Source organism: Theropithecus gelada, chromosome 1 (assembly GCF_003255815.1).
Source record: "Theropithecus gelada isolate Dixy chromosome 1, Tgel_1.0, whole genome shotgun sequence".
NCBI classification, from domain to species: domain Eukaryota; kingdom Metazoa; phylum Chordata; class Mammalia; order Primates; family Cercopithecidae; genus Theropithecus; species Theropithecus gelada.
The window spans coordinates 7,281,809-7,297,945 of record NC_037668.1 but is presented as its reverse complement, the minus strand read 5'-3'; the positions used below and the strand labels follow the sequence as shown (position 1 = coordinate 7,297,945).

The 16,137-nt window shown below is 45.0% G+C and overlaps 1 protein-coding gene across 3 annotated transcripts in view; it reads left to right on the top strand.

Annotated features, from left to right (window-relative positions):
* TSPAN2 (tetraspanin 2) overlaps positions 1 to 16,137 on the top strand; it is a 42,314-nt gene that overhangs the window by 4,280 nt on the left and 21,897 nt on the right. For all 3 annotated transcript variants that reach the window (XM_025370310.1, XM_025370320.1, XM_025370300.1), the window contains exon 2: positions 12,235 to 12,337. In XM_025370310.1, the coding sequence (XP_025226095.1) occupies positions 12,235 to 12,337 (103 nt within the window). The remainder of the gene's footprint in view (positions 1 to 12,234; positions 12,338 to 16,137) is intronic.

The window sequence follows — 16,137 nt, the reverse complement described above, 5'->3', positions numbered from 1 at the left end:
CGCGATCAGATAGCACAGCATATTCCTGTGCCTTTCATTGAAATCACCTTTATTTTTTTCCTACGTTGCATAGCAATATAAATAAAACACTACACCCCCACCAAGCCGCATATGTTGGTTTAAAGGAAAACCTGGGCGCTGTTTATTCCTTGGTTTATTGTTGTATGGTCAGCGTTTTCCTATCATTGTGCTGCACTAGCTGCTCAGCAGTACTGACCCACAGGAAGCAGAGCTGTTCATTGTTGAAAAGCAGATTCCATATATGGCAAGTTTGAAGTTGCCCTCCTTTCCTTCTCACCATTATTAATACACCTTTGGGTTTTCACTTGGAGATGCCTAACAGGTGAGTTTAAGAAAGACCGTGTCTTGCAGGCTTGGGAGTCAAAGAAGTTTGACTCACATGAATCTTATAGAGGTCACCTTCCCCTCTTTCCCAAATTTATTTCAAACAGTAACTTCAGAGCAATCACTTGTCAGAGAGGTTGGTTTAGGAAAAAATACCTCAAGAAAGTGTCCTTTGGAGACCAGCCCATAAGGCAGATAGGAATGTTCTCAGCTTCGCTGTAGGAGAATCTTCATTTCTGATTTTTGTTAAGGTGGAAAGAGAGCAACAGGGGCCAGTGTCCCCTAGTGTGGACCTAGAGAGGGACCTAGCATTGCTGGGAGGAACAGGGAGTCTACCAGAGGGGACAGTCTGAAGAAGCCACAGCTATGGTCCCAGGGTTCTGGTAGACCTCGGTCAGACCTATGCAGTGTGGCAGTTCAAATCCAGGAATCGAAAACCTGGGCAGTGGATACTGGCATCACACTGCCTGACTTTATTCCTGCCTCCATTATTTACTACCTAGGGGACTTTGGGCAAGTTGTGTAACCTCTTTGAGCCTCCATTCTCTCATCTGTATGATGGACATATTAAAGTACTAATATCAATCTATGAACTTTGTGCAGATACAATGAGTTAATATATGTAAGGTTATAAGTATGGTTCATGCATACAGTAAATAATAACATAAGATAGTAGTAGTTATTGTTTTTAAATACTAGGAGTACAAATGGGAAAGTAGAATCTAGAATCCAAGAGGTTCATAAAGGCACGATGAAGCAGGCAGGTGTTTTACATCCAACTAAGCAAGCAAGGTGGCAAGAGTCGGAGTTTATCAAGGGCGTGGAGTCAAAAGGGGAGATCACTTCCTCTACAATTCCCTGCCAAGTGCTGGGAATTCAAAGATGATTAAGACACAGTCCTTGATCTTGAGGCACTCATGCCTTTATTTAGCCTCCATTTTGCCTTTGATTAGAATTTATTCCCTGTTTAGTCTTTGCTCCTTGAGGGCAGGGACTATGTCCTTTTGGCATCCCCTTTCTCCCAGTCCCTCAGCACCTAATAGAGTTCAGCATGGCTCCAGCTAAGGGAGTTGTGTGCACTGACCTTGGAGCAGGATCTGTTTATTTCCTTTCCTGCTTCTGTGCTACTAAGTGGAGGCCAAGGAAGAGCAATGGGAAAACCTTTGGTGATCAGTGCCTCTCAGACTTGAACGTGCGCGTACAGATCACCTAGGGAGCTCATTCAGCTCTATTCAGATTCAGTGGGTCTGCATTTCTAACAAGCCCCCAGGTGATGCTTGTGTTGCTGGTCTGGGCACATGCTTTGAGAACCCCTGTTTTAGATGTGGTCTGAAGAGATCAGAGATTCAGCAGTGGCACTTGTTTCTGACTGAAGCAGGGTGTGCCCTACTTCTTGGCTTACTCACTTGGCTTGTTTTTGGCCGTTCTTTTAATTTCAGTTACCACTTTACCTTTATTAAGTCTCTTTTTTATGTGAATACTTGATGCTTTCATCAAGGAATTACTGGGAGGCCACCCGTCCATTGTTCATTGCATCTCACCGTGTTATTCTAGAACGTCAGCCATGAAGTATCTTTGGGTCTTCAACCATGTGTGGCAAAAGAGAACGTAACCTCTATCCCCCAACCTTGACAGTTAATATTGCGAAGCTGCTCCCTTAAAACAAGTGATGCTATACTGAGCACTGAAACAAATCATGTCATGGTTGCTAAGGAATTAAAGAGAGAATGCTGCCAGTAAGATGGAAATACCAGCTGGGCTGGGAGCACGTCTTACAGATGAATTACCTCGGGTTACCTTGGCCTGCCTTTTTCATCCTCTTTGAATTTGATTGGGAACAAAAATAACAATGCTAATTAACATTCATACGATGTTTCAGTTTACAAAGTGCTTTCATATGCATTATCCCACCTGATCATGAATCACAACAATCTCGTGAAATAGTGTAATTATTCCCATTTTACAGTTGTGAAAGCTGAAAGTCAGGCACAGTAGGTGGTATGCCCCAGGTCTTCTGACTTTAAACCCCATGCTCTTTTCATTGTTTTAATTTATTAAACATGTAGAATATAAGGTATAAGAAATGCTACCAACTTGGAAAATGTGAAGTCTGTGATCAGGGAGATTATATTCAGTGTCAGATTTAGTCTTGATGCATTCCAGAAACACAGGTACAAAGAGATGCCTAAAATACTAAGGCATATGGGAGAAGAAGCAGGAGAGAGGTTGGGAACACTGCTGATCAGTTTCAGGCAGAGGAAAAGTAAGATGGAAATTGAGAAAGGGTATATATCAAGAGACAGTTTAAAAAATTAATTTCAGGAGCAAAAATTTGAAGAACAGTAAGCACTATATAAACACTATGTGCCGGCTGCTTTCCCAGGCACATTTTATTATTAACTAATTTAATCCTCACGACAACCCTATGAAATAGTAGCAGTTATCATCCCCAGGTTACATATGAGAAAACAGGGGTCTGAAGCATTGAAGAGACTTGCCCAGGTCTCAGAGCTGGCCAGTGGCAGAGCTGTGTCTCTGTGTGTGTCCCCAGAGTCTATACTCGTAACCACTCGAAGTTTACAGACGATCAGAGAGGAAGGTTGAAGCTCTGACGAGCTTGTGAATTCTAGACCTGCACTGTCCAATGTGAGGACTATGCTACCGATCACATGTAGCTATTTAAATTAATTAAAACTAAATGAAATGTAACCTTCATTTTCTCAGTCCCACTAGCTACATTTCAGAGCTCCATAGCCATAGGTGCCTAATGGCCACAATGCTGGACAGCACAGATATAGGACATTTACATCATTGGAGAAAGTTCTACTTGACAGCCCTAGCCTAAATATAGTTATTCTTTCACTCATAAATACATCTATTCATATTTTTCTCTTATGAGGCCTTAAAACCATTAGAGAGAGAAGACATAGTTTCCACAAAAGGCCACTGACTTTCTAGTATAGAAGATTTAAAAAACCGAAAGGAATTCCAGCTGTCATGGAAAGAGGGAGTGTAGATCTAAAATGAAAATGAGTAGAGGACGGCTGCAGCAGACCACATTATTGGAACCGTGGGAGCGATGTTTCCTGTCTTGAAGATTAAGCTTTCAGTTTGAAGGTAACATTAGCAAGTCTACCAACATAATAACACGAAGTGTGAGGCACTCACTGCTCTCAGTGTGTAACATGAACTCATTTAGTCTCTTTAGGAGGCACTATTAGTACCTTCACTTTGCAGATGAGGAAGCTGGGGTTAGAGAGGTTAAGTGGCTTGCCCAAGATTATAGGACCAGTAAGTGCCAGAGCCTGATTCAAACCCAAATGCCTAGAACCCCCATTTTTATCCACTATAACTCCTTTACACTTAAGTACTGTATGTGCGCATGTGTTTATTACCCTAAGGGCATCGTTATGCACTCTGAACACCCAGAAGAGGTGAATTTCTAGAAGAGCAGTTGGCAGATATTCCAGGATGTGTACCAAGCTCTGTCCCCCACGTTATAATGGTGATTGGGAGTCAGCTGATTAACAGAGGTGGCAGAGCAAGGCTGAGCAGGGCCAGGGGTGCATCGGAGGCTGCTGTCACTCATCCAGGGAGCTGACTTTGTCTCCCTGCTCACGCCAGAGTCTATCTAGCCCTGTGTGAACGGACCAGTGCTGCACCTTCCTGACCTCAAACAGGTCCTCGTAAAATGGCTTTTAAGAAAAATCTCTATAGCGCACCAAGCTAGACTTTCACAATTTCTGCTAGATTCCACCCATGCTAACTTCTTACTAAACAAATTGTTTTGGCTTTTCTAATCTAGCCTTAGTTCTACTTGAAACATCTTTTTAACCATTGTCATTCTGTAACAACTAAAACTGGATGAAGATCATATTTATTGATCAATAATTAAGAATTCTGTTTATCTGCTCCAAAGTAGTTCTCCCAACCACTATACATAAATTGTGTTTAATGTATTGTCTTTGCTTATGTAAAGCTCTAGATAGATGAGATGTCACAGTAGTCACTGTGGCCTCCAAGAGAAGTGATTATATATGCAGAGGGCAGGCCTAGGATGAGAGCCAGCTGGGTGTTCCAAGGAGGAAGTCCAGAGAACCTAGAAAAGACTATTTTTTCCTCCCTGGGCTTATCCCCTTGATGAGGTAAGTAAGGCGGACATTGAGTTCAGTTCACTTCTGTGACTTGGTAGGCTGGATTTTAGCTCTGTACATATTTGATCTTCATTTGAGTAAGCCATCTGCTCCCTGGAATCCTTAGCCAGTAGTCTATGACATTCACTTTGCTGTATAAAGAAGACTACACAGGCTGGGCATGGTGGCTCACACCTGGAATCCCAGCACTTTGGGAGGCTGAGGCAGGAGGATCACTTGGGCCCAGGAGTTCGAGACCAGTCCGGACAACAAAGTAAGGCCCCATCTCTACAAAAAAAATATTAAAAAATTAGCTGGATATGGTTGCACATGCCTGTAGTGGGAGGAGGAGGTGGGAGGATCGCTTGAGCCTGGGAGGTCAAGACTGCAGTGAGCCGTGATCAGGCCACTGCACTCCAGCCTGGGCAACAGAGTAAGACCCTGTCTCAAAAAAATAAAAAGCAAGAAAACTACACAGCCATCATCTTTCTCCTAATTCTTGATGTTCCCTAATCTCCTCCTCCTTCCCCCTATATTTTTAAGAGAAAAGACATTATGTATAATCACTGAATAAACAACACACTTTCCACTGTCTATGTGTAAATTATCTGCTATATCATTTGCAGCAAGCTTTTCATCCCAAGTTAGTTTCCTTCCCCTGAGCTTATATTTCTCCAGCACTTATAAACTGCCCCCAGCAATGTTGGTTGACCCATGCAAGTTAACTTTATAACAATTTAAACAAACTGAAGGTACATCTGGCACAAATGTGTTGCCCACTGTTCTTTCCAGAAATGAATGGAACGCTCCTGATTTTATTGTGGCCTGAATTGCAGCACCCTTCCATCAGTGCAGAGAATTAAGCATTGGTTGATTGTAAAATATACTCTTACCTGAACGAAGTCTTTCTTAGAGTGAGCTTTTTCTTAGGAAATTGTATGAGGAAAATAATGGGGAGATCAGAAACACTAGTACCTAAAGAAGCTGCCATGCATTTCCAAACTAACACAGCCTTATCATCACATGCTGCCACAGTCCTGCCTCTCAGTTCCCACTCACCTGGTCCTGATGAAGGCTAAGGTAGCAAGGTCCCTCGGAGACTATTTGATGTGGATGTCGTATGGCATTCAATTCTCACACTTTTTCTGATAAAACCCTTGATTTTGAAGAAGTGCCATCTGAATCCTTGCCTTGCTTTCACTGCGTAACGGAATAAAAATCTTGGGAGCCGGTTTTCCTATTTGAGAAAATTCAGATCATCTTCCAGAGCAAATGTGCTTCTGACTTTTGCCTGCTAAGAGGGTGAGACTTCATTATCCTTATGGGGTATCATAATGGGGTTTACAATCAGATCAAGAATCGTAAGTGCTCATTATGTGATTCCAACGCGGATGAGAATTGCCACCAAGAGCAAGTATTAGCTTAAAAGCATTTAATGAAAATTCTAGGGTTGAAGCATCATTTCCAATTTTGTGACTTCATCCCAAAGAAGAGAATTGCAAATGAGTTGGTATTCACCCTGGAGAAGCCAGAATACAGAACTGATTTTGTTCATTCTTTCATTTGAGTGCAGCATGTACGTGTGTGTGTGTGTGTGTGTGTGTGTCACCATAATTGTATTGTGTTCATATGCCCCTGCCAGTGGAAGGCATATATACATTGTGTAGATTTACTTTGTGTAGACTTTTTCTTTATGTCCACGGATGGTGCACAACACACATTTCTGCAGGCTTAGGAAAACACAGAACTGATACTACGTGCTCTAGTTTTGTTTTCTGTTTCTGGGGCAAGTGTTTTGCTGAACATATTCGACAATGTGTTCACACAGTGCCTTCCAAGGTATCTGCAGTGTTTCCCAGGTGCAGACGACTTTGAAAATAGCACTTTGTGAAGTATTCCCTTGGAGACTTGTGAAGGAGGTTGTTCGCAATTGCTCCTGTCAGCCTGTCTTAATCAGCTCAAGCTGACATTAAAAAAAAAAATACCACAGAGTGGGGTAGCTGAAGCAGAAATTTATTTTTCGCAGTTCTGGAGACTAGAAGTCAAAGGTCAGATGCTAGAGGTCGGAGGTCAGGTTGGGTTCTGGCGAGGGCTCCCTGGCGAGGGCTTGTGGACAGCTACCTTCTTGCCATGTCCTCATGTGGTGGAGAGAGAGAGAGCAAGCTTTCTGGTGTCTCTTCTTATAAGGGCACTAGTCCCTCATGAGGGCTCCACCGTCGTGACCTCATTTAAACCTAATTACCTCCCAAAGCCCCATCCCCACATACCCTCACACTGGGGATTAGGCCTCAACCTGTTAATTTTGCACGTTGGTGGGCTACAATTCAGTCCATAGCATCTTTGTGAAGGTCCTCCATTCACTCATTTAGCAAATGTCTATTGGGAGCCTACTCTGCAGGGCAAAGGGGATTATGTTTGGGAAATAGCAATATAGACCCTGTCCCCGCCTTCACAGAGCTTAGACCTTAATTTACAAAAAATGGAGATATTTAAGTAGAAAACATGATGTGAGATATAAAGGAAGGTACCTATCTAGGCCATGGTAGGCTTCCCTGAGGAACTGATGTTAGAGCTGTGAATGGGTGTCAGCTAGGGGGAGGGGGAGGAGGGAACAGCAAGAACAGAGACCTCCACAGGGGCAGGAAGGATCTGAAACTGTAGCTGGAGCATCTGAGGGCCAGGACCTGTGATTCCCACTTAGGTATAAGTGCACATGCTATCTAGAACTTCCCTAAATTATGTTTCTTACCCCAAAAGTGGGCTTTTTTTTTGCTGGGTTTAGTCACTAGAAAGTGGATAGCAGGTATTTGCTCTTGGTGGTCTGGTTGGCTAACTTCAGGGAAAAGGAGGACAGCTGGGCAGACTGGGGGAGCCCAGAATGGGGAATGATCTTTGCATTCCTGCATCTCAGCACCACCCACTCCAACCAGAGCGCCTCCCTAGGAACCATGTTTGTAATTCGTGAAACTTGTCTTTTTTAAAAATGAAAAAATATGTCCTCAAGATAGGACATCTCATCAGCAATCCCAGGAAAATGGAAGTAAGTACAGTAAAACAAAATTGAAATCTATTAGCAAGCTCTGCTTCATGCACGATGACTTGTTTTAGGCAGATAGCCATTATTAAAGAAAACTTTTTGTCCATCCACTTTGCTTGAAATGCTTTCTAATCAGGTTTTCAGTCCTTCTTCTGTTTCTGTAGTTTTAGAACACACATTGTTTTCACTAAAGACATATGCTTACAATTTGCAATTTTGTGTCCTCCAAACTCTCTGAAATATGGTTAGCTACTGAAAGAACTTGCCCATGACAATACATACTATAACCATATCTGATGATCCCCTATTTAATGACTCGGAATTATTGTCACTATCTGTTCCTTTCCCTGCATTCTTATCTCTCTTTTTTTTTTTTTAACTATTTTTCTCATCCTCTTTTTAATAGTTGGCACACTCTTGCCCTTAAATACTATTTTATCACATTCTCTGAGTACCTCACATACAACCGGTCCTCAGAAAAGGAATGATGAAGCTGGGCGCGGTGGCTCATGCCTGTAATCCTAGTACTTTGAGAGGCTGAGGTGGGCAGATCACTTGAGTCCAGGAGTTCGAGACTAGCTTAGGCAACATGGTGAAACCCTGTCTCTACAAAAAATACAAAAATTAACTGGTGTGGTGGTGTGCGCCTGTATTCCCAGCTATTTGGAAGGCTGAGGTGGAGGATTGCTAGAGCCCAGGAAGTTGGGGCTGCAGTGAGCTGTGATGGCACCACTGTACTCCAGCCTGGGTGACAAAGTGAGACCTTGTCAAAAAAAAGGGAGGGAGGACTCAAAAAATGATGCTCTCTGGCATCTTCTCACGTGCATTCTGGTGGGCTGCTTCTCGATTGACTTCCCACCCGCAGGGTTGGATCCCCTCCTGGGCCACCCAGTGGGGATTAGCGTCTCCTTGAGCCCCAGGAGAAGGACTGGACTTTCCTCATCTCTGAAACCCTGGCTTCTGACTCATAATGGGTGTTCAATACATGTCTTTTAAAGGATTAACATCAAAGTCCAACTTTTGCTTCTGTATGAAAAAGTCCGTTTCTGAAAAACAACAACGTTTCTAGTTGTAATTGTTCCAAAGGCACGGGGATTGGCACTGGTCCTGGAAGCAGGCCAACCCTCAGCAAAGTTCTTCAATGGGTACAGTGACCTCATCGTTCTCACAGCTCTCCACATCCACTCCCCTGGTGTCCTGTCTCTGGTCCTCAGCCATTCAAGCCTTTGCCTTTGGCTCCTTGCTATGTCTAACATCCAGGTAGTATTCATGTTCCTGATGGTTTCCATCCAAATGTGGCCTTCTGTTCCTCCTCCCCTCAGGCAGACCTTGCTATGGGCTTTCCAAGATGGTAGCAAGCAAAGTAGAAGCTGAGTCATGGTCTGCCCCACACGCTCTTAAACCCGAACCTCCGACCTCCCCCAGACTCTCCTTAACAAACACAGCATCGAGGTAAGGAAATGCACGTCTGTGCTGCCATTTCTGCCTGGAGTTTGCCTCTGCTGCCAGTCCTTCCTTGCCCAGTGACTTCTCACTCATTCTTCAAGATGTAAATCAAAATTTAATGACTCCTCCTGCATGCCAGTGGCTACAGTTTGCTCCAGTCCCTTGGCAGTGTGCACGCTGTTTCTCTTCAGCACACTTCCTGCATTATAGTGCACCCAGTACTTTATGTGACTATCTACCACATTAGACTGTGAACCGTTTCTTTTTCTTCATCGTTTCCCTAACACTGAGCACAGTACCTGGCCTGGACCATAGTTTATTCTTAGTAAACATGCAAAGAACAAAGACAGGGAAAGGTGTGGCTAGGGGCAGAAGAAGGAACCATTAAAAAAATGGTAGCCTCTCATTTCTTATTTGTTTTAACATTGGCTGAGGTGCAATGTTATGTCTGAATGCAAAAGAGTGGTTGAGATTAAAGGGAGAAGAGGGAAATGTGGGCATGAGGCAGTTTTGGCCTCATTGGGTTAACATTTAGGATTACAGAGGTTCGAAGACTTTCTTCAGGTCACTGGGGAGACCATTTCCTCCAGCTCTATGGAATACAGGGAGTGTTGAGAACTTAGTGACACTGACATGCTCACTTTGTTCCTGACTGGACTGGAACTGGTGTGAATTTTTTTCAAGCAAATTCTAGTGTGTGATAGACCAACCAAAGCCCAGTGAACACAGAGCATTCCATGAATCTTACAGGAATGGTGAGTTAAGAAGGACCAAACGGCTGTGTGGTCTGTGCCGATGCCACTTTCCAAAGCAGTGATCACCCTGTCTCTTGTCACAAGCAGCATCAGCCCTGGCCAGGTCCTTACCCACAGCATCCCTGACACAGCCGGCAGCAGCCTGCTGGGAGGATTCCCTTCCACACAGTGATGACGTTCAGCTAAGCCACAGTTTCCTCGACCCAGGAGGAAACCCGTGTGGTTTGGGGTTAGGGGCATGGATGAGCAAGCGCAGATTTTTTCCCATTGCCCTATGGCTTTAAATTGCAACCTCTCTTTTAATTTTCCATTATGCATCAAACACATCTGTGCCAGAACTGGACACATGTATTCCGTCTGGGAGGATAATCCCAGACAGCTATAAATTAAAGTTTGTGTACAGAGATTCCAAAACTGTGGCCTCGCGGTAGGGTGTCCCTGGGACCAGTCACCTCCTCCACAGTCTGCTCGGTGGCTGCTGGCTTTGGCCCGATGCCTCTGTCAATAGGTTTTGCTTTGTATTTGGAAACTCTGTCTTTCCATCAAGTCGCCACAGAGATGAGGGCGTGCAGGGCTGCCTGAGACACTTTGCTGGGCAGACTTGTCCCAGGCACCTCCAAGTGCTCCTAGGAGGAACCTACGTGCTTGACCAGGGGCATTGCTCTCTTTCCTGCACAGGAACAGCGAGGACCTCAAAGCTGGTGTCCTCTCAGGTTAAAACATGGCCCAAGAAGACTCTCCCCACTTTTTCTGGATTGAATATAGAAACTACCATGTAACACTTTAAAAATATATTTTTAAAGCCACAAGAGAAATACACACTTAATGCAGAGAACTTAGAAAATATACTGAGAAGGAAAAAAGTCACCTGAAATCCTGCCCTAAAAAGATATTGTTAGTGTTTTAGCAAGACTCCTTTCAGTATGTTTCCATGCCATGCCAGCCTTTTTTTAACGCACACGTCTTTCAAAAGCTGATTGATCCCGGTTCCTTTAGCTGCCCCTCACATTATCCAATTAGTGCTTTCCTCTAAGTGCCAGAAACTGTTAGTTACTCCACAAGGGAGAGTCCAGCTGGTAGAATTCTGCCCCTCTGACTCCTCCTCACTGAAATCACACTTCTTTTCTGAAGAAACTGGCCGCAAAGGGAATTGGCCTTGGGGGATAGAAGGAGAAGAGGGATAGAGTCCTCATAGAAATCCAACCAGATCGTCCAGAAGGCTAGTTCCGGGTGCTTTATAAGCTGCCTGGCAAGATAGAAGTCTCCTGTGTAAAAAGAACTATGCTGTGTCTGGTGTGATTTTGCCTTTTAGACCTCTGCTCCTCTGATTTGCATCCTCCGTGCTCCTGTTCCCAGCATCTGTGTGTGCTCTGCTCTGTTTGGGCAGGGGAAGCCTCTAAATTGTTCATTTAGTGGTAGGCGAGGGCAGCCCAACAGCAACTAGATGGGCCAGCAGAATTAGGAGGCTATTTTTATATCTCTGCTTACTTTCCCATGGTGCCCTGAGCCCAGAAGGTGCCCAGTAAATATCTGTTGATGGATTGATACTGTGAAATTTGAGAGCAGTGTTTGTGGGGAGGGAACACCGTGGCTAGAGCCTGCTGGCACGCAGCAGTGACAGTCCTGAGATGGCAGAAAGGGCTTCCAACTTCCATGCTGAGCCTCACAAAAGCCTTCAGAGTAGGGAAGCAAAGGAAGCCGGATGATGACTCTACCAGCCGCCAGCCTGCCCAGCCACTGCTTGCGCCAGCCACTCAGCCTCTCCATGAGCCACACAGCACACAGACCATGCTTTTTCAGAAAATTATTTTTTCCTTTCTCACTTTCCATGGAAACTCAAAATAGCAACCAAAAAAAAAAAAAAAAAAAAAAGACTGGGCTATCTCCCTACCGGCAAAACCATCCCCAGTCAGGGCAGTGACCATACAGGATAGGGGGAGAGGGTTACGGGTGCCCCTAAAACAGCTTTCTATTTGGAGACTGTGCACTCACGAGGTGTGGGTGGGTTCTGAGGTTGAGGTTGCTGTATTGTCTTCCCATTTAGAAAAGTGGATTTCCCTGAGGTCTTGGAGTTCATCTTGTTCTTGGTGACCTGGCAGCTGAGACGTAGTCGCCTCTCGTTGTGGTGTGGGTGAAGAGATCCGATGTGCCCAGCAAGGGACAAAAAGGCAGGGGGCAGATGCCTTCCAGAGGGAATGTTACTGGAATATTGCTTTTGAGACACCTCCCTGGCTGTGCTGAGTGTGCCCCATAACCACAGCGCAGCCTGGCATCATGGAAAATCCCTGCTCTCAGAATCAGAAAAACCCAGTCCAATGTCACATCAGGGGCCTGAGGGACTTTGTGCAAGTCACTTCACCTCTCTGAGCCTTCATTTTCTCCCCTATAAAATGGGAAGGGTGGTCTAAGTGAGTTCTAAAGGGGTGACCTCGTCAGCATCCTGTGCCTGGAGCCTGCTCTCGGATCTGTGCATGCTCGTTCCCCTTCCACTGTAAACACAGTGTTGTTTGCCTTCCAGCTGGCTGGATCGGCCGTCATTGCTTTTGGACTATGGTTTCGGTTCGGAGGTGCCATAAAGGAGTTATCATCAGAGGACAAGTCCCCAGAGTATTTCTATGTGGGTGAGTGACTCCAGCTTCCCTAAGTTCCAGCTCAGAGTAGATGGGGCTGTGCAAAGGCTTAGAGCAGAAGCAGCACTTAAACTTTGGTGGGAGCGGGAGGGAAGAGGGGCAGGGAAAGAGGCTGAAAGGAGCCCCCACAAGCCCCTGTGCACTGGTTGTGTGCTGAAGAGAGGTAGAGAAGCTGTTGTGACCCCTTCCCCTTGCCTTCACGCGGCCTGTTCCTCCACTCTCCAAAATCAAGGGAGGCTGGAGCCAGTAAGAGCAGCCTGTTGTGCTTCATTTCAGGGAAAGAAGTCTCAAGGAAATGCAATTAAAATTTATTTCAAAGAATGAGAAAAGTCCCTATTGCCCCTGGAGTAAAGTGGTTACACCACAAGTGTGTCATTCACTAGCCCATCTGGGGTGACACAGGACCCCTGCAGGACTTTATTTTCTGATCTTATGTTTTAAATTGTGTAGGAAAAAACATAACTCAAAATACAGGTTTGAAGGGGCTAATCTCAGTCTCTCCATGACTAGGGACTGCAGAGAGGAGGAGAGGAGAGAGAAGAAGGAGGGAAGGGAGAGATGGAGGGAGAGGAGATGAGAGGGCTACCCCTGGGAAGAGGCTCCAGCGGGAAGGGGCAATAGCTCCGCCCCTGCCACAGTAGGAAGGGGTGAGGAGTGTAGGGTAAGGTACAGCCTCCACCCGCAAGGCAGTGCTCTTAGTAGGGGCTGAGCATTATTGCCCTGGGATTAGTTGACCTACTTCTAGCATTTCCTGTGGCCTTTTCTCCTTCTCCAGCTAAATGGACTAAGACTGTAAATTTCAAAAAGCCCAAGACCATCATCATTATAGGGGACACCCCCATATGACTGGCTCTTTTAGGATCTGCACCAGCCATAGAGTAAGCTTCAGTGGCTGTGGTGACCTCTATGGCGGGGAGGAGGAGCATCCTGCACAGGTCATTTGCTCTAAATCACAAGAAGAGTAGAGTCTCTTCCAGGACAGAGAGAGTGCAGGCCCCACTCAGAGCAGGGACATCCTCCAGAAGGGCCAGCCTGCAGCTGTGCTGCCTCTTGTTACAAACACTCTTCCCACACAGCATCCTCCTGCGAGGAGAAGAGCTGTGTCAGTTAGGATACTTTTAGAGGAGAGTAGCAGAAAACCTACTAAAGATGGATAACAATAAGGACATTCCACATTTCAGGAAATCTTAGATGTGGCTCTTTGTAAAACACTCAATTATTTTAGGTTCCACTAAGAAAGGAAAAAATGCTACCAGTTTAGCTATGACATACCATAAAAGATGCATTCTAATTTCAGCATGTTAAGATATACCAAAAAATAAACCATCTCAACAGTGATGAAATATAGTAAAAGAAGTCTGGAGATGGGGATTTTCCAGAATTTGTTCAAGGCTGAACAAAGTCATCAAGGGCCCAGGTTCTTTCCCCGTCTCTGCTGTCCTCAGTGTCCTTAGACATCTCCCCTTAAAAGATAGCTGCAGTGGCTCCAAGCATCATATTCTCATACAGCAACATCCAAAAGAGAACATAGAAAATTTCGCTTCATATTGTCCCTTTTTTGAAGGAGTAAAACCTTTTTCAGAATCTGCCAACACATTTCCCCTTGCAGCTTCTTAGTCAAAATCGCATTCTATATTCATGCCTAAGCCAATCATGGCCAAGAAGCGAATTACTATGATTGGATCTCTGACTAATTGATATTCACACCCTCCCCTGGGCCTGGGGAGGGGCCTGGGCCCCCCACAGGGCCTGTGACACTTGGACAAGATTGGGATTTTGTGACAATGAAAAAGCAGAGGAATCTGCCGTAGACATAAAACTGAAATGCTCCTTTCTACCCACATGGTTTCCAGGAAGTATGCACAGGACAAGGACATTTGAGACAAGAAAATATAACCTATCAGTATAACCTCAATATAATCCATTGGCCAGCCGTCACAGTCCTGGGCTCTGCCGTCACTCAAAATGTATAAGAATTCTGTAACTGCCCCCATGTAACTTGTAATATAAATGAAAAGACTCATAGACCTCACAATTTAAATTACAATAAAAATTAGCATGTGACTAAATGCCAACTAAGTGGTATTTGCAGTGGGTGCATTAGAGGTCATTCTAAACTGGTAAGGAAAGAAGAATTTAAGTTAGGTTTTAAAGACCAGGCTGTAATCAATGGAGAAGAGGAAAAATGGGGACTGGGAAGGCATGCACAAAGCATGACTGTGGGGAGGGATTAGCAAGCTGGGCGGGGCAGGGGGCTGTGATGGAGTCTGAGGACTGGGGCATGGTGGGCAGTAGGATTCGGACTGTTGGGGAGGGAGAGGGGACAAGTATAGAGGCCTTTGAATGTCAGGGTTAAGTTGGTAAACAGTCGAAGGATGATTTGAGGCCAGGGGTAAGGTATGATCTGCACTGCATTTTAAAGAGATTATTATGGCAGAAGTAGAATGAGAGGGGAATCCCAGGACAGGAAAAAAAAGGCAAATTATTGATACAATCAGGCCTGAGAAATTAGGATATAACCCACAGTGGTTGCAGAAGGAATTAAGAAGAAAGAAACAGACAGACAAGAAACATTATTAAACATTTTTAAGCCTGCCTAATCAAACTCAGGGACAGAAGAAATCAAAATGGCAAAAGAGATGAGTGAGAGGCAGAGTCAAGCCTCTCAGTAATAATTCATGACTTTCTGATGGAAACCTGAGTTACAGGTGTGAGGAAGGGGTCCCTGCTCCGTCCGATGGAGGGGCCGTTGCGTGGAGCTACAGATGGAAACCTCCCCGGCGGCAGCCTCAGTCTGTGTTTCTCCAGAAACAAAAGGCTGATAGCCATTTCACAGCTGTAGATGTCAGTTCCACATACAAACCTTCATGATTGGATACATCAAAAGGTTAAATAGACTTCCACAGATGAAAGTGAGCCGTCCTTCATGTCATATTTAACCGCTATCGTGGCAAGAATCAGAATTGTGTGTTTTATTCAGGAGATTCCTGTGCTGAGCCAGAGGCTGAACTGGCTCCGCACACACATTCCTGATTTTGTTTCTAATCTAAACCAAACAATACACACACTGCCTGAGATATGAGGAATTATTCATTATGTCCTATCTTTATGGACATGTCTATCAGGACTCTTCGTATTGCAAATCACAGACACCTACTCAAATTGACTGAAGCAACACAGACCTTTATTGAGTAACATACTTGAAAGGTCAAGGGTTAATACTGGTCTCAGGGACTCAGGTGATGTGACCAGAGTTCAATCTGGAGCCATCTCTTGGCCCTGCTTTCCTTTGGCTCCATTCTTAGGCAGGTTTCTTCTCCATGTGATAAAATGGCTGCCAGTGGCTCTAGGCTCCGTTTCCAGAGTGACTCCAGAAATAGAACATGCTTCTTTCATTCCAACAGATCCATCTAACGCCCCGGGCCTAACTCTTATTGGCAATATTGGACCTCGTGCCCATCCTTGAACTTGTCATTGTGGACAGCTGCTTGTGGGCATATGCCTGGGCTTCATGCCCACCGTGGAGCTGGAGGTGAGTCAGCCCTCTCAAACCGCATGGGCTGAGAATGGAGGAGTTCCCTTTACCCAATAGAGAAAAAGAAGTGGATTCTGGGCAGGGAAAACAGCAGGCCACAGCAGGGCCTGAATCCTCCTGCTTGCCCTTGGTGTCACAGGGCATGATATGGGTTTACCCACCCTTCGTTCCTCGTCCACCACATCTCCCTTCCCTAAGGCAGCCCAGAGTGGTTGGTGGTAAAGGCACTTACGATCCATGCTCAAAGTTCAGGGAA